At 43.2% G+C, this 18723-nt stretch overlaps 1 protein-coding gene across 4 annotated transcripts; it reads left to right on the top strand.

Annotated features, from left to right (window-relative positions):
- The first annotated feature begins 2830 nt into the window (after positions 1-2830).
- LOC311127859 (sphingomyelin phosphodiesterase 4-like) lies at positions 2831-18204 on the top strand. 4 transcript variants are annotated; one of them, XM_084159752.1, is made up of 20 exons: positions 2831-3014; positions 4961-5046; positions 5297-5383; positions 6026-6162; positions 6294-6369; positions 6469-6577; positions 6712-6764; positions 6875-7026; positions 7227-7359; positions 7462-7533; positions 8998-9087; positions 9837-9985; positions 10109-10199; positions 10361-10458; positions 10617-10780; positions 10910-11115; positions 16329-16559; positions 16711-16842; positions 16957-17085; positions 17317-18204. In XM_084159752.1, the coding sequence occupies exons 2-20, from the start codon at positions 5008-5010 to the stop codon at positions 17632-17634; spliced, it is 2466 nt and encodes an 821-aa protein (XP_084015878.1). In that variant the 5' UTR covers positions 2831-3014; positions 4961-5007; the 3' UTR covers positions 17635-18204. The 4 variants fall into 4 exon arrangements, with proteins under 4 accessions (XP_084015878.1, XP_084015881.1, XP_084015879.1 ...); XM_084159753.1 differs by lacking the exon at positions 2831-3014 and adding an exon at positions 4622-4705; XM_084159755.1 differs by lacking the exon at positions 8998-9087.
- Positions 18205-18723: the final 519 nt, after the last annotated feature.

Here is an 18723-nt window from a genome sequence, read left to right as displayed (position 1 = left end):
CTAATCCTTTTCCTAACATTAACCTAATTATCCTAACATGCTACGTTAATTCTCCTAACCTGCTGCGTAAATTCCAACTGCTACAAAAAGTCAAATCTGACAAAAGCTGTATGCCATCCAGTAAAAACCCACATAAATGGTATTATGTAATGGGGTGGAGGGGGGTTTGGATCTGAGGGAAATTAATCTGATTATTATTATATTTATGTGCTTGCCCTCCACTGCCATATGTATTATCACTGATCATGGGCCTTTTCTTTTCCTAATCGGGTTTTACAGTAATAGATTATTAAAATATGCTCCAAAAGGACACGTCTTGGTTTACAGAGAGTCATTGGACCATGAGATGCATACAGTACCTCATTCAACTTTTTGTGAGCATAAATACATAAATAAGATCTATTTTTAGGGTATATTTGGTGCTTAAATGTTGTATTATCCTGAGAAATCTGGTTATTGTCCTGTAATCCTGTTTGTTTTTGCATTATCCTTATGAACAAATATAGTCATTAAATGTAAAGAGTCCCTTTAATCAGAGGTATTATCAGATCAGATAAGCCCATATCGGCCTCCACAGAGAAAGACAGGAGTTTATTGAACACTTGGACGGGGATGCGCATGCAATAACGCTCTGCAGTTTAAAGTGATGAAATTAAAATTATGAATCAGCCATTGATTAATCATTTTGACACATTGCCTAATTTCCCGGCAGAACAGGAGACTCCAGACGGTATTTGTGAGGGATGCATGCACTTAAATCAAAACAGGATGTAATACGTTTTATAAGGCTGTTCCGCTGGGATTTAATACTCCATTAACACAGGGGCATGTCATTGTTAAAACACACATACACTCAAAGATATACACAAACCAATAGTTATCCCACTGTGATGAAGGAGTCAGGTGCAGGAGGGTAAATCACAGAATAACAGGCTTTAATCCGCAAAATACAGGTTTACGCAGAAATGCTTCAAACACACTCCGGGGCACAAAACAGGCGCACTGGAAAATACAAGGCATATGGGAAAAATACTCCCGTCGATACACGATACACGATACACGATACACGATACACGATACACGATACACGATACACGATACACGATACACGATACACGATACACGATACACGATACACGATACACGATACACGATACACGATACACGATACACGAGCTCCACGGAGCTTCACTAACCTCCACAAATAAACAATCACCCACAAGGACAAGGGGGCAGAGGGAACACTTATACACAGACTAATTAGGGGAATAGAACCAGGTGTGTGTGATTGACAAGACAATTGTGATGATGATTGGGGCGGCAGTGGTTAGTACTCCGGTGACGACGAACGCCGAAGCCTGCCCGAACAAGGAGGGGAGGCAGCCTCGGCGGAAGTCGTGACATCCACATACTAGGCTACACTAAGCACACAACTTTGCACTTGCAAAAAGCATACTTTGCACCTATCTTGATTTAAATTAGTTTATTTCCGTCAAGGGGTTTGAAAGCATCATGATAATTGATTCACCTGATAAATAAATAAAATAATTGGTCATTTAGCAGACGCTCTTATCCAGAGCGACTTACAGGAGCAATTAAGGTTAAGTGCCTTGCTCAAGGGCACAGACAGATTTTTCACCTAGTCGGCTCGGGGATTAGAACCAGCGACCTTTCGGTTACTGGCACAACGCTCTTAACCACTAAGATACCTGCCGCCCATAGATAGATTGATTGAATGTTGATATACTTAGAAAGTTTATGTAAATGTAACAATATTTAACAGTAAGTCAGGGCTGGACTACAGCATTTGGGGCCCAGGGGCATCAACCTTTTTTAGCTAACTTCCTGCATTTCAACACATTTTGTGTAGAAAAAATGTGCCGTTTTATAAGGCTATTCTACACATTTTGTCATGAGGGTATGAGATAATGTTGCAATTTTAAAGCTAATTTCCTGCCATTCTACACTTTTTGCCATGGGTCATAGAGAAAATGTTGCTGTTTTATAGCTCATCTCATGCTACTGTTCACATTTTGCCATGAGGCTGAGAGAATTTGTTTTAGTTTTAAAGCAAATTTCCTGCCATTCTACACATTTTGCCATGAGGCTGAGATAGAATTTTGCAGTTTTAAAGCTCATTTCCTGCAATTCTACACATTTTGCTATCATATGCTATCTGGGGGGCCCCCAACCTCCAAGGGGCTCACAACCATTCGGTAAACCCACCCTGCATTAAGTAATATTGCTTTATCACAATTCCATGTAGCCTATGAGCCAGCTATCATCCTAGACCTAGGCCATAGTGCAGGGGTAGGCAACCCTGTTCCTGGAGTGCCGCAGGTACTGCAGGATTTTGTCCCAACTAGACACCACACCAGACCAACTGAGCTAATTGATCAGTTCAGTGATTGCATAAATTCAACACACCTGGTCTTCCAGGTTGGTTAAATCCAAAACATGAAGTGACAGCAGCACTCCAGGACCAGGGTTGCCTACCCCTGACATAGAGAAGGATAGAGGCCTCCAGTGGCCAAAAGGCTGTATTAGCATGGGCCGCACCATTGAGGGCTTCTAATGTAGTCAACTGGGTGGGACTTCCAACTTCATTGGCTGATCCCTCTGGATCAGCCTATTGTGAAGAAGAAAATGTACTACTTTAAAATGGAGATAGCCTCAATGGCGCTGCCCTATGTTGTCACAGACGCTATAATGCCACAGATACAAAGATGAGTCCTCTCTCTATCTCTATGGCCTAGCTCTACAAAAACTTTTTTGGGGTGGCACACTGCCATCCACCTACAAAATTGTACCTGGATCTTCCTTCATCTACGATCCACACGGGAGCGCTGTGTTCACAAGAAGTGTGGCGTTTGCCTGCCACATCATTTTCGCTTCACGTTGCTGTTTCTGATGGAAACGCGGTAGATTGGAAGTGGAACTCACAGATAGAACAAGGAAGGAGCTATAACTATATTTGATGACCTGGCAAGTCTGACCATTTTTAGTCGAGGGAGGTAAGGCACATTTTAAATTATCCCAGTGCATGTTGCAGTTGAGATTAGGCTATTTTGAAAACAAATTGCTTTGTCAGCCCGTAGCATTGTTAGTTGCTGCCTGCCACACTGTCAACTGGGAGGCATGGTGGTCCGGACTTAAATTGAGGGTCGAAATATGGCGGAAGCGGACGAGAAAGTGTATTCTGAATGTAATGGTGGTAGAATAAAGGAGAATTTGAGGTAAAGTTCAAGAAGGGAAAACAGAGTTAAGTAGAATGAGCTCCCGAGTGGCGCAGCGGTCTAAGGTGCTTGAGGCGTGATTGGGAGTCCCATAGGGCGGCGCACAATTGGCCCAGCGTCGTGCGGGTTTGGCCGGTGTAGGCCTTCATTGTAAATAAGAATTTGTTCTTAACTGACTTGCCTAGTTAAATAAATAAAAAAATAGAATGTATCTTGTAGGAGTATCGTTTGTTAATGAGGAGCAGCTGATCGATGTACCAATCTGGAGGAATCCATTTGAGATATCAACTGGTGAAGAGAGTGCTTGGTAGAGTGAAGGCTGTGAGGGTCACGAGAGACGGGCTTTTTTTTGTGCTTCTGCGGATCAGAAGGATCGTGTGTTGCGTATCACCCGATTTGATATGTTTGAAATGTTGTGTGTCTCTTCGCAACAGTGCACCCCTCAAGGGGGTAATATCTGGCGTCTCGTGGGAAGTCTGTGTTGAAGAGATTAAAAATATTCCTGTTGTGATTAATGCACGTAGGATGAATCGTGTGGTGAATGAAGAGAAAGTGAGGAGTCTATCTGTTCTTTTGTTTTTTGATATGGAGTCTCTCCCTACTCAAGTGCAGTTTGGGTTATCAACTATAGAGTCAGAGCATTTATCCCAAGACCAATGATCATTGTAAAGTGTGATCATTGTAAAGCTTTTGGTCACGTTTCAAGAAGGGATAAGCCGAGATGTCCAAGTTGTGGAAAATATAATGTCATATGTTATAAGAGTGATCAAAATGTGTCATGTTGCAATTGTGATGGGAACCATGAAGCCAAGTCTTTTGAATGCCCCACGAGGGCGAAAGAGAATGAGGTGGCCAAAGTAAGAGCTGTCCAGAGCATTTAATATGTAGCAGCCGTTAAAAGGGTTGAGGGTTTCAGTGGTACACATGAAGAGTCCATGGTGGTGGATAGGCCTTCACTACAGGCTGCAGGGGTTGCCTTTCACCAAGAGGACCCTGATATTTTAAAGGTTAAAAGGGTGGCCTTTATTACGATTGTGATTAATTGCACTGCCAAGGTGGGGGAAAAAAAGATCTAGGAAGATATAAATGATTGTGGTTGCAGCAGAGCGGTTCCTGGGGCTGAACGATTTCTCGGCGAAAGAATGGAATATTGTCAAAAGCCGTTCCACCAACTCAGGCCCTAGTGCCTGAGACGGGAGATATGGAGACTTAAAAGAAGGAAGAAGTGGGAGTTGTGTTTTGTCAATGCACAATTTTATTTGGGTGGATAAAGTTAGTTTCCCTATTATGTATGGATTTTCTTTGTACCTGGTTTTGGTTTGAACCCGTCCAGTTGGTGGCGACAATACATATTTTTTTGGGTTGTAGTCCGCCATAAAACCCACAGAAGAAGAAGAACTGTCAACTGGGTTAGCCACTTAGCTAGCAAGCTGATGGCGGTACAGAAAGCTAGCTAGCAAACGTCTTAGGTAACGTTAGTTAGTTATCCAACGCCAAGCTATGTAATTACTGGTGGTTAAAGTTTCAGCCACGTTGAAATTTGATTGGATTATTGGCTATCTTGCTTCTGGTGTTTAAACGTTTTGTTGCCACATATGTACCCCTCGCTAACTAGGTAGCTAGCCAGCTAACTGTAATTAGTTATGCTTCTAATTTGTTTGGTAGAGATAATCACAATGTCAACAAAGCCCCTCTGAACCATTTCTGCTTTGTTGTCTATCCAGGTGTCAATTGGATTCTGAATCGTGACCTCGTCTAACTGGAATTTTCTATGGCTGCCCCTGTCTTGCAACAGCCCAGTTTCCTTCTGGTTAGTTGTAACTGCTATATTGTGTTGCTGTTCATCATGAGCAACGTGGGAACTTCTTGTTGCCTACTTGAACTTGTCATGAGCCAAGTCAATGTCACATAATAGCTAGCCTAGTACTTTGGCAGCATTAACTGTTGTCAGCAGTAATGATGTTGTCTGAGAAAGGCACTTAACCCTAATTGCTCCTGTAAGTCGCTCTGGAGAAGAGTCTGCTAAATGACAAAAAATGTAAAATGTCTTCTCTTTACAGGCCAACCTGAAAGTTGACTCGACCACCAAGCCTTTTCTCCAGCGTTGCCAGGAAATGGTCAAGGTCATTGATGACTACCCTGTGAAGGTACAATTTGTCTGTATAAACCAGTGTTGTCAGTGGTCTATCTAGCATGTGTTGGATTGTTGTGAGTTGTTAGATATACTGCACTGTTGGAGCTAGAAACACAAGCATTTTGCTTCACCTGCAATACCATCTGCTAAACATGTGTATGTGACAAATACAATTTGATTTGATTGAATTGTGCATGCTTAGGATCAAAACTATTTAGAATTTGAAGTATGTTGTCATGTGTGGATAAGACTGTCATTCTCAGTTGCTTGGAGGTGCATGATTTGCATAGAACACTTACTAGTGTTTATGTTATGTTTTGGAATGGTTGGGGCAGACTCATAAGTTTGATGCTTCATGTCTATGAGGGATGTGTTCAGGCAGCTGTTACTGTGGGGTATGGTGGGATCAGAGGGAATGTCAGGCCAGGGTGACACATCGTCTGGAAAACAGGGTCTCAGGAACAACTGCTACACTGCAGACCCCTCTCGCTGGGGTGCAGGCAGGCAGAGGAAGAGCACTTTTCTGTCAATAGGTCAGCTCATCAATATCCAACTATGTCAATGTTTAGTCAGTCAGCTTTGTGCCTGAACTCAGTTCAACTCAACCATGTTAACCAATCACATTAATCCTCTCAGTTAATATCTCTATCTGCAGGAGCTGCACCTGATCTTCCCATGGCTGGTAGAGAGTGTTTTTGGCAGTCTGGATGGTGTCATCGTGGGCTGGAACCTGCGATTTCTGCAGGCATGCAGCAATGAGTACAACATCGTCATGGACTTTCTCAATCCTAGGTAGTCTGTCATCCTATGTCTGTCTTTGTGTTCCTGTGTCTTTGTCTGTCCTTCACTGTCTGCCTTTATGATGCTGAATTTTAGAAAAGCAGTAATGTACTGACTTAATTATGATCTCATGTGATTTTCAGTGGTCCAATGATGAAGCTTGTGTACAAGCTTCAAGCAGAGGAGTACAAATATGAAATACCAGTCAGCTTTCTCCCTGTAAGTCGCATCTCTTTTTAAGCGTGACTTTTTCTCTCTCAATTTGACACACAGCAAGGACAGTGGTTGGTGTAAAGCTTGGTTGTTTTTCTCTTGCAGGGTCCTGTAAAGGTGTCCATACAGGAAGGCGTCCTCCCAGATTGCCCACTTTTTCACAACAAGCTGCATTTTCCTCTGCCTGGTCTGCAGACACTCAGCCTGGCGCTCAGTATCCTTGATGCTCAAACTCACACTCGGACCTCGCTTTCTCAAAAACATACACACAATGTTAACAATGACAATGTTTGCTTACATGATTTAGACTATTTTATAGTCTGGTGGTATGTCCTTAACCCTCTTCAGATCCCTTTGAATATTACATGTTCATGTTTGCCTCCAGTCTCATCACACCAAAGGTAACAATGCTCAACTGTCATTATAACAATATATTTTTTGATAGTTTGTGATAATTTAACCAGACTATATATTATTTGACATCACACGTGTTTTGATGCGTTCTTCTCAGAACTACCCTCTAGGCCAGCATGTGAGCAGCTTGGACAGTGCATACTTTGTGCTGGTGGACACCTACCTCAAGTATTTCCTCCCTACAGAGGGCAGTGTTCCCCCCTCTCCATTCACAGTTAACAGAGGCTCTGTGTCTCCACCTGCTCCCAGGTACTCTACAGTGGGGATAGAACTCCATAGTCCGGTGTGAATGTGAGAGCGCTAACAGGGTTGTGAGAACATTTGAAAGATGCTACCTGAACTTGTCCAATAAGAGCACATACTTTCTTATTTCTTTGCCTCCTTTTAGTTTCTCTTTCCTTCCTAATGCTAGGAAACTCAGTGCTCACTGTCATGTCTTTGGTGTCCAGGGCTCCCAGCGTGCCTTTTGCAGGTTATGGTATCCACAGCACCAGCCTCCTCAAGCGCCACATATCCCATCAGCCCTCAGTCACTGCTGACCCTGCAGCCCAGGAGATCTGGAGGTCAGAGGCATTACTACAGGTGAGTCTCCTTCATCCTTTGTCAGTCATGAATGGATTTGGTGTGACTGATGTCAGTCAGGTGTTTAGGGAATCTGGAATAAGACGTGTGTGTTACCTCCAGGTGTTTGTGGAGATGTGGCTGCATCACTACTCCCTGGAGATGTACCAGAAGCTGCAGTCCCCCCAGGTGAAGGTAAGAGCATGTCACACGTGGCCCCTTCCACCACCAGGCTCACCCCCTTCCACCACCAGGCTCACCCCCTTCCACCACCAGGCTCACCCCCTTCCCCTCACTCCTGCACTGCAGCACCGAACGGCTGACTGGCTGATCACTACCGCCCCTCGCCCACCCCTTAGGAGCTTTCACTTGAACCACAGCGGGGCTCACCCTACCGAGTACCATGATTAGCCTTACCCCCGCACACACACGCAGACATTGGCCCCACATGGTGATCTGCGTCAAATCAACCTGTCCCCAGGCTTTCACAACTGGGACACAAAACGTGTCACATTGTCCTCTTTTTAACTAGAGGGGAATATTTATATCTGAATAAAATGTGCACTCTCACACCTGGGCTATAGAAATGTCATTTGTATCTATCTCATTTTCACTGCATAGGTATACTGTATATGAGTTTTAGTTTTTTTTATTCAATTTCTTATACATCTTTGAGGGTAACTGGAAAATAAGGCTGAAGGAGGTCTGGCTTTAGTTTGTCTTGAGACTCTCCTTATTTTCATAGATTATGCAACATGAATACTATCAAAAGTTCAATGTCAAACCAATCAAAAAAGGGCACGGAATCAGGCAATGTCTAATTTTATCTGAAAGGATGGCTTATTTTTTGGAGGATTTTCTTTATTTTGTTGATGAATTATTGGCATATGGGCAACTGCAGAGCAAATTAACTGCACTGATTTGGCATGTGTATCTGGTAGTAGTGCTTTTTCTTCTCTCAGACCTGTGCATGCTGTCTGTGGCTCCATTCACTGTTTCAGTACCCTTCTGTTTATTAAGCTCTTTGTTGTTGGGCTGCTCGGCGGGTTGCCATCTCTACATCAGTTCAATATAATCTAGCCAACATGATGTTTCATTATCCATGCATCCCTCAAATCCCCAAAGGAGTACAAGCCATATTCTTCCCATCCCTGCTATCCCCTAGTAGCCTAGTACATACACCATCTTCTGTTAGATTGTATAATTAAAGTATGTGGTTCTCCATAGAGTAAGAGATGCACTTCCCCCCTAAAAAAAACTACCTGTCATGGCCATTGGACTGAAACAATCCTTTTACCTGTGGACCGTTCTTCCCAAAAATCTCAAACAAATCTGTTATTAACCATGTGTTGTGTTTTCTGTGTCCCTCGTTGATGAAGATATTAACAGTTGAATCCCTCCTGTCTTGGGTGTGGAAAGGGCTACTGCATCACCCTAGCTGTCATAGCATTGTGTTCATGTGGTCAATATATTTCTGTTTTTATCCTTTTTTGTTTCTACTTGTTTTCTCTTTTGGTCTTCATTCCTTTTTCCTTTGTGGACTCTATCCTTTTCTTCTCCTTTCTATTCCCATGTTCACCTCCCTCTCTCTCCTCTTTCCCCGACTGTGTTGTTGTCGTTTCCCTCCTCTTCCTCCCCTGGTTGTGACGGGTCGTACAGCTGGCGCTGCTGCAGTATCGCCTCAGTATGTCCAGCATGCCGTGCCAACCCCTGACCCCTTCTGGCTCTGGGACCTTCGACACGTACCAAGTACTTTCCCTTTTTCATTCAATCCCACTGGGCTTGCTGGAGGTAAAACTAGGCCCTGAGGACAGAGTAGCGTTAAGGTTAGGACAGGATGTTCAAGGGTACTTCTCTTCAAGAAAGCATTTTAATGCTGTTACAGTGCATTCTATAAAACCAACTGCCTGGACGCAACAAGTCAAAGACCTATCCTTGGATGGAGCCCATTTTGACAGCACAACATTTTGACATAATGTCAGACAAACCTCTTACAGTAGAATCTGGACTAGAGAAGTATCCTTGAAAGGAGACTGTGCATTTTTAGAATTAGAAGAGATTGACGTTTTAATTTGTGTTTGTGCACGCACCCTTTTTTATTTTGGTCTTGCTGATGTTGTGGCTCACTTATGTGGTTAATGTGTGTACCATTTTTGTCTTTCTCATTTCACATTTTTCCATTATGTGCAAACAATACTACAGTATACAAAACATGAATAACCAAATTGCCCTAAATCAATGAATTCTTCATCAAATTGTCTAACTCATCATTCTAAGAATAATGGACCTGAATATCAATTTAAAGTGTGCCTGTTTCTGAGCTAGACACATTGAATGCCTTTTCCAGTAGGCATTTTCAACAGCAGGGTCATTTGAAACAGTACTAGGAATAGGGGAATGTTCCAAGCCCACTGTGTGATTGGTTATTGTTGTCCGAGGAGCTTCATGTGATTGACTGCTGTCCCAGTGGATCTGTGTATGACTGGCTGCTGTTTCAGGAGCCCTTCACCCCGACAGAGGAGCATGTTCTGGTGGTTCGTCTCCTGGTGAAGCACCTCCATGCCTTCTCCTGCAGCCTGAAGCCTGAGCAGGTCTCCTCCTCGCCCTCTGCTCACTCCCACCCCAGCCCCCTGGAGGAGTTGAAGAGGTGAGCTGAGCAGTGAGCACCACCAGGGTCCACATTCTATCTAAAACTTTACTGTAACTTTAAACCGTCTAGATCTAGTTTGGCTTCTAATTCATTATGGCCCCGTCATTGGTCTGTCTCTAGGGTGGTTGTCCAGCGTTTTGTCCAGCAGAAGCTATATGTGTTCCTCCAGCACTGCTTTGGTCACTGGCCTTTAGATGCCTCCTTCAGAGTGGTAGGTATCACACCTCATTCCTCAACCTTCTCGGGTTGGGTGTTGGTGTCAATCCCAACTTTCTCTCATTGGGTCCAACCAATACAACTTGCCACATCTATAATGGAGATCAATTTTTGTGTGCTCTTCTCTCTAAAGCACCACTGTCTCTCTGTGTTTAGGTGTTAGAGATGTGGCTTAGCTACATCCAGCCATGGAGGTACACAGGGGAGAAGACCAATCCTCAGACACACCAGAACAAAGGTGTACCTGAGAAATGGTGAGTTGTCTGTTGGATCACCAGATAGGTCAGGCTAAATAAATGTTAGCAGTGCTTCCTTCAAGTCTTTAATTCTGAGATACTGACTAGTATTTGTCTTATTGCTTCCTCCAATTTTTATATCCATCTTCCTGACAGTTTTTCTCAACAAATTTCAGGAGCTCGTTTGTTCAGGAGAACCTACTCATGTACACCAAGCTCTTTCAGGGCTTCCTAAACAGGGTGGTACGCACAGACCTGGTCAATGTAAAAAATGCACTAATGGTCTTCAGGGTGGCTAAAGTCTTCGCTCAGCCAAACCTATCAGAGATGATTCAGAAAGGTAAGGACAAACAGTCACCCAGCCTTATGATACTTGTGTGACGCATATGCACTAATAGTAATGTAATGGTCCAGCTACAGCAGTCTGAGCTGTCACTGCCCTGTCCCTCCCCTTCCTGTCCCTCCCCAGGAGAGCAGCTGTTTCTGGAGCCGGAGCACGTCCTCCACCACCGGCAGCACCGGGGCTTCCTCACGCCGGGCCACGGTGGCAGCTTTCTATCTGCACGGCAGCCTGTGGTGACAGACTGGGTGTTCAAGGTGAAGAGCCACGTGTACGGCCTGGAGGGACCGGACTGTCAGTACAAACAGATGTTTGGCACGGAGCTGAGGGGCGCGGTGAGTGGAGCTGAGGGGACCATAGTAGCGATCGAGTTCATTTCAATTCCAGATAGTTTGTAATTCCCTGTTCTGAAATTGAACATAACTTTGGGAGAAAATATCTGAGATTTCTAAGCGTGCCACTGAGGGCTAATAGTGAGCTAGTATTAGCCACCAGCTATCAGCACAATCTGTGTGGATTTGATTGAATTAGCTTGGCTTACTGTTAGTGCTGAGCGGAGAGAAGAAGAAAAAAAATTTAGAAAAAAAAAAGTTTTGTTTTTAAACAGCTAATTGACCAATGTCGGTTCAATTATTAGAATTCCTTTTCTTTTTTTGTGAGCTCAATGCGCACATTGCACAGTTTCTCTAGAGCTCAATCAGATCTGAGCTGTGCAATGTAGTAGGGAGTTGTACTTTCCAACAGGCCAATTTTCTACATAGTTTAGCGCATAAAACGTGGTAATTAACTACAATGACAATAATCCATTGCGCATCTACTTCTCCAGTCTGTTTCTTTTACGCCTGCTACGGAAGAGACAGAAGAATGCGCGATCATGAGGGGATATAGAGTGCAGCTGTTGCTTCGTGAGGTATCTACCTGAAAATACATGATCTAAGTGATTGATAGTTGATATTCAGCAGTCATCAAAATAGTGATTTTGTCAGACAGCATAGGCAGCAGCTCTATAGAGATGAGATTACTTGGAATTAAATATAAAGTCATCAAATAAAACAAATGTAATATACTCAACTGAAATATTTTAGTAAAGTAATGTGAGTAAATTATGGTTAATAAGTGATAAGCAATAATGGGCAGTCACTACCATCATGGGACTTTTATTAATTGTTGTGTTCTGTGTTACAGCGTTCAACTCAAATAATCGAAAAACTTGATTTTTATATTTTTATAATGTAACTGAAACCGAACCTCCTCAAAAAGCACTAATCACTCAGCACTACTTACTGTTCACTAATTGTATCACTCATTAGTTAACTGTAGTCTCAGTTGGGTAAAATGTAAAAATGGGGGGGGGACAATAAAATACAGTATCAAAATATTATTTTTGACTAAAGGTATCGATTGTCATAAAAATTTGAATTTGTAGTTAACATTGGCTAGCGCTAGTTGGCTGTACCTGCACCAAAACTTCGGTATATCAAATTGTATTTCTCGCATTCAACATGTGGAGACCTTACTGTGAAATGCTTACTTACAAGCCCTTAACCAACAATGCAGTTTTAAGAAAAATAAGAGTTTAAAATATTTACTAAATAAATTTAAGAGTAACAATAACGAGGCTATATACAGGGGTTACCGGTACCGAGTCAATCTGCGGGGGTACAGGTTAGTCGAGGTCATTGAGGTAATATGTACAGTTGAAGTCGGAAGTTTACATACACTTAGGTTGGAGTCTTTTTTTAAACTTGTTTTTCAACCATCGGTACCCCCTTTATATAGCCTCGCTACTGCTCTTTAATTATTTGTTTTAATTTTTTACTCAATTTATTACTTAACACTTTTTTCTTAACTGCATTGTTGGTTAAGGGCTTGTAAGTATTTCACTGTAAGGTCTACTCCTGTTGTATTCGGCACATGTGACAAATACAATTTGATTGGAGTCAACATGGGCCAGCATCCCTGTGGAACGGTTTTGACACCTTGTAGAGTCCATGCCTCAACGAATTGACAAAAGTAGGTGCAACACAATATTAGGAAGGTGTTCCTAATGTTTTGTATACTCAGTATAGTGAGCAATATATTTGCCGTATCGAATCGCAATACATATAGAATCATGATAACTCGTGATACATAGTGGCTTGCGAAAGTGTTCACCCCCCGGCATTTTTCCTATTTTGTTGCCTTACAACCTGGAATCATTTGATTTACACAACACGGATACCACTTTGAAGATGAAAAATCAACAAGAATTAAGACAAAAAAACTGAACTTGAGCTTGCATAACTATTCACCCCCCCCTAAAGTCAATACTTTGTAGAGCCACCTTTTGCAGCAATTACAGCTGCAAGTTTCTTGGTATGTCTCTATAAGCTTGGCACATCTATCCACTGGGATTTTTGCCCATTCTTCAAGGAAAAACTGCTCCAGCTCCTTCAAGTTGGATGGGTTCTGCTGATGTACAGCAATCTTTAAGTCATACCACAGATTCTCAAATGATTAAGGTCTTGGCTTTGACTAGGCCATTCCAAGACATCTAAATGTTTCCCCTTAAACCTTTACAGTGAGGGGGAAAAAGTATTTGATCCCCTCTCAATCAGAAAGATTTCTGGCTCCCAGGTGTCTTTTTTTTATACAGGTAAAGAGCTGAGATTAGGAGCACAGTCTTAAAGGGAGTGCTCCTAATCTCAGCATGTTAACTGTATAAAAGACACCTGTCCACAGAAGCAATCAATCAATCAGATTCCAAACTCTCCACCATGGCCAAGACCAAAGAGCTCGCCAAGGATGTCAGGGACAAGATTGTAGACCTACACAAGGCTTGAATTGGCTACAAGACCATCGCCAAGCAGCTTGGTGAGAAGGTGACAACAGTTGGTGCGATTATTCGCAAATGGAAGAAACCCAAAAGACCTGTCAATCTCCCTCGGCCTGGGGCTCCATGCAAGATCTCACCTCGTGGAGTTGCAATGATCATGAGAATGGTGAGGAATCATCCCAGAACTACACGGGAGGATCTTGTCAATGATCTCAAGGCAGCTGGGACCATAGTCACCAAGAAAACAATTGGTAACACACTATGCCGTGAAGGACTGAAATCCTGCAGCGCCCGCAAGGTCCCCCAGCTCAAGAAAGCACATATACAGGCCCGTCTGAAGTTTGCCAATGAACATCTGAATGATTCAGAGGAGAACTGGGTGAAAGTGTTGTGGTCAGATGAGACCAAAATCGAGCTCTTTTGGCATCAACTCAACTCGCTGTGTTTGGAGGAGGAGGAATGCTGCCTATGACCCCAAGAACACCATCCCCACCGTCAAACATGGAGGTGGAAACATTATGCTTTGGGGGTGTTTTTCTGCTAAGGGGACAGGACAACTTCACCGCATCAAAGGGACGATGGACGGGGCCATGTACCGTCAAATCTTGGGTGAGAACCTCCTTCCCTCAGCCAGGGCATTGAAAATGGGTCGTGGATGGGTATTCCAGCATGACAATGACCCAAAACACAAGGCCAAGGCAACAAAGGAGTGGCTCAAGAAGAAGCACATTAAGGTCCTGGAGTGGCCTAGCCAGTCTCCAGACCGTAATCCCATAGAAAATCTGTGGAGGGAGTTGAAGTTTCGAGTTGCCAAACGTCAGCCTCAACCTTAATGACTTGGAGAAGATCTGCAAAGAGGAGTGGGACAAAATCTCTCCTGAGATGTGTGCAAACCTGGTGGCCAACTACAAGAAATGTCTGACCTCTGATTGCCAACAATGGTTTTGCCACTAAGTTATGTTTTACAAAGGGGTCAAATACTTATTTCCCTCATTTAAAATGCAAATCAATTTATAACATTTTTGACATGCGTTTTCCTGGATTTTGTTGTTCTGTCTCTCACTGTTCAAATAAACCTACCATTAAAATTATAGACTGATCATTTCTTTGTCAGTGGGCAAATGTACAAAATCAGCAGGGGATCAAATACTTTTTTCCCTCACTGTAGCAGTATGCTTAGGGTCACTGTCCTGCTGGAAGGTGAACCTCCATCCCAGTCTCAAATCTCTGGAAGACTGAAACAGGTTTCCCTCAATTTTCCTGTATTTAGCACCATCCATCATTCCTTCAATTCTGACCAGTTTCCCAGTCCCTGCCGATGGAAAAACATCCCCACAGCATGATTCTGCCACCACCATACTTCACTGTGGGGATGGTGTTCTCGGGGTGATGAGAGGTGTTGGGTTTGCGCCAGACATAGCGTTTTCCTTGATGGCCAAAAAGCTCAATTTTAGTCTCATCTGACCAGAGTACCTTCTTCCATATGTTTGGGGAGTCTCCCACATGCATTTTGGCAAACACCAAACGGTTTATTATTTGTTCTTTAAGCAATGGCATTTTTCTGGCCACTCTTCTGTAAAGCCCAGCTCTGTGGAGTGTACAGCTTAAAGTGGTCCTGTGGACAGATACTCCAATCTCTGCTGTGGAGCTTTGCAGCTCCTTCAGGGTTATCTTTGGTGTCTTTGTCTCTCTGATTAATGCCCTCCTTGCCTGGTCTGAGAGTTTTGGTGGGCGGCCCTCTCTTGCCAGGTTTGTTGTGGTGCCATATTCTTTCCATTTTTTAAATAATGGATTTAATGGTGCTCCGTGGGATGTTCAATTTATTTTTATTTTTTAATAACCCAACCCTGATCTGTACTTCTCCACAACTTTGTCCCTGACCTGTTTGGAGAGCTCCTTGGTCTTCATTGTGCCGCTTGCTTGGTGGTGCCCCTTGCTTAGTGGTGTTGCAGACTCTGGGGCCTTTCAGAACGTATGTATGTATACTGAGATCATGTGACACTTAGATTGCACACAGGTGGACTTTATTTAACTAATTATGTGACTTCTGAAGGTAATTGGTTGCACCAGATCTTATTTAGGGGCTTCATCCCAAAGGAGGTGAATACATATGCAGGCACCACTTTTCCGTTATTGATTTTGTATAATTCTTTTTTGAAACAAGTTATTTCTTTCACTTCACCAATTTGGTCTATTTTGTGTATGTCCATTACATGAAATCCAAATAAAAACCCATTTAGATTACAGGTTGTAATGCAACAAAATAGGAAAAACGCCAAGGGGGGTGAATACTTTTGCAAGGCACTGTATAGAATCAGGTCCCCTGTAGCTCAGTTGGTAGAGCATGGCGCTTGCAACGCCAGGGTTGTTTCTCCCACGGGGGGCCAGTATGAAAATGTATGCACTCACTAAGTGCGTTTGCTAAATGACTAAAATGTAATATCGTATCGGCACCTAAGTATCGTGATAATATCGAATCGTGAGGTCCCTGGCAATTCCCAGTGTTAGTAAAATGAGCTAGCTACATTCTGCAAGATTAGATCTCTCTGAACTGTCTTCTGTGTTGCTTGCTGACTGTCTTGGGAAGACTACATTCTTCTTGCTTCTCACAACAGACCCAACTGCCCAGGCCTGCCCTTCGTCTTAGATGGACCAATCAGCAACTACTCCTTTTGTCTGTTTTTTTTTATGCTGCATATAAACGTGGTCAGTTGTCATCCTCCTTTGGTCTAGGTCTTAAAGCTTATTCAGATCATCGCCCAGGCAAGGCAGACCGCTGAGAGGATATCAGATCAGTCAGCTGAGGTGGCGGCCAGCAACTCCTTCATGTCCTGGTTTGGAATGGGCTCCCCCGACCTCAACTATACCTTCAATGGAGGAGAGGTAGATGACACCGGGGAGTGTGTCAAGAAGACCCACGAGTTTCTGGAGAGGTCACTGGACTACCTCTGTCAGATATTTCGGGTAGGTTTACACATCACTTTTCCTGAACATTTAGCATGAGCTAATGCTTAAAGTTGAGCACTGCTGCAATTGATATTTACTCAAACTTAATTCCTCAACTCATCTAATCAGTTTTGGTGAAAAATGTCATGCTATGCTTTGTCGTCTACAGCTGAATGCAGGACAGCTGTCTCAGCTGATGGCTACCCTGGGCTCTGGTCAGGACGATGGGAACTCCAAGCAGCTACCAGACTCTGTTCAAGGGGAGAATGGACTCATCCTCACAGACCTGGGCCGGATGCAGGTCAGACTACTTATTCAACTCTAGTAACCTAACCCCAACAACACCTATATCATAAGGGATGGATCTATCGCTACATATCTCACACACACTGTTAAATATGTTATGTTTTTGCAGGTCATCAATGGACTGCGTAGATTTGAGATAGAGTACCAAGGGGACCCGGAGCTTCAGCCCATCAGGAGCTATGAGAACGCCATCCTGGTCAGACTGTTCTTCAAGATCTCATCTCTGGTGAATGAGAGGGTATGTGACATGGCAATTCTTTGTGATTTGCAAAACTGATACCCTAAACCTGTCAATCATCTCTTTGCCTGTGAGACCTCAGCAGTGCTGTTAACTATCATTATCTATTATGAAATATGTACATCAGTTGTATACACCCAAAAGATGGTGAACTGAGAGAATATGGGTTTTCATAGTCAGAGTTCTGTCTGTATTGGCCTGTCATAATGGTTGCCCCTCTCCCATCCACAGTTCGGAGGTCACATGGATGCTCTGTGCTCGCAGCCGGACTTCCTGGGCCAATTGGGACGTTACTACCTGGCCAGCTCCGAGGCCATGGCGGATGGCAGGAGCCCGGAGACGCGACGAACAGCGGCGAGGAACCGACGGCCGCGGCTAAGCCTGCGCACGCTGGCGAGCTACAGAACTCTGCTGATGCTTCTACTGCTCTACCTGTTTGGGGCACTGTTCTCATTCGGCCCAATGTCCAGCACACTGCTCATCCTTACAGGAGGCTTTCTCTACGGACTCTTCATTGCCTTGTTTGGAGATAAACTCAAGTCCCAGTAGCAGGGGAATTAAATGGCTTTTTTTGCCACTTGCCTTCATGCTTGGCCACCTATTGTGATAAATGTTCCTTTTTTAATCTTGTAAATAAATGCAAGTGCCTTGCTGTTCGGATGACGTTATGCTAAATATATATTTTTTTATCAGTTTTACTGATTGACAGATGTAAAGGATTGTTTGATAAATTCTAACAAGATATTGACTGTTTTTCATTTAACAATGAAAGGATGGTGGTGATTATCCTTTAAACTACAAGATTTGCAGTGTAATACCCAAATGTATTTATTCATGAGATGGCCATAAACAATTAATTACTGGTAATGTTGCATAGTTTTAGAAAGGTCTGGAACTTACCTTTCTGGTAAAGAATTTTTTTTGTTATAAATTGCTGAGGTGTACTCACTTGAGGACACAAGCTCAAGGACAAATAATTTAATTGTTTTTCCTGTTGGGCAAATGGGGCTTGAAATAACTAAAATGCTTTATACGCTGAACAAAAATATAAACGCAACATGTGAAGTGTTGGTGTCATGATCTGAAATAAAAGATCCCAGAAATGTTCCATATGCACAATAACTTATTTCTCTCTCATGTTGTGTCCAAATTTGTTTATATCCCTGTTAGTGTGCATTTCTCCTTTGCCAAGATAATCCATCCACGTGACGTGTAGCATATCAAGAAGCTGATTAAACAGCATGATCATTACACAGGTGCACCTTGTGCTGGGGACAAAAGGCCACTAAAATGTTCAGTTTTGTCACAACGCAATGTCACAGATGTCTCAAGTTTTGAGGGAGAGTGCAATTGGCATGCTGACTACAGGAATGTCCACCAGAACTGTTGCCAGAGAATTTACTGTTAATTTCTCTACCATAAGCTGCCTCAAACATCATTTTAGAGAATTTGGCAGTACGTCCAACCGGCCTCACAACCGCAGACCATGTGTATGGCGTCGTATGGGCGAGCGGTTTGCTGATGTCAACGTTGTGAACCGAGTGCCCCATGGTGGCGATGGGGTTATGGTATGGGCAGACATAAGCTACGGACAACGAACACAATTGCATTTTATCGATGGCAATTTGAATGTACAGA

Source organism: Coregonus lavaretus (genome assembly GCF_964263955.1).
Source record: "Coregonus lavaretus genome assembly, chromosome: 4".
Taxonomy (NCBI): domain Eukaryota; kingdom Metazoa; phylum Chordata; class Actinopteri; order Salmoniformes; family Salmonidae; genus Coregonus; species Coregonus lavaretus.
This window is presented reverse-complemented; position numbering and strand designations above follow the sequence as displayed.

Excerpts from the sequence above, each read along its gene's own strand:
- LOC311127859 (XM_084159752.1), top strand. The coding sequence starts at position 5,008 with ATGGCTGCCCCTGTCTTGCAACAGCCCAGTTTCCTTCTG. Across the intron at positions 10,781-10,909 it reads ATCAGAGATGATTCAGAAAG|GAGAGCAGCTGTTTCTGGAG; the intron begins GTAAGGACAAAC and ends GTCCCTCCCCAG. Across the intron at positions 16,843-16,956 it reads CAGACCTGGGCCGGATGCAG|GTCATCAATGGACTGCGTAG; the intron begins GTCAGACTACTT and ends ATGTTTTTGCAG.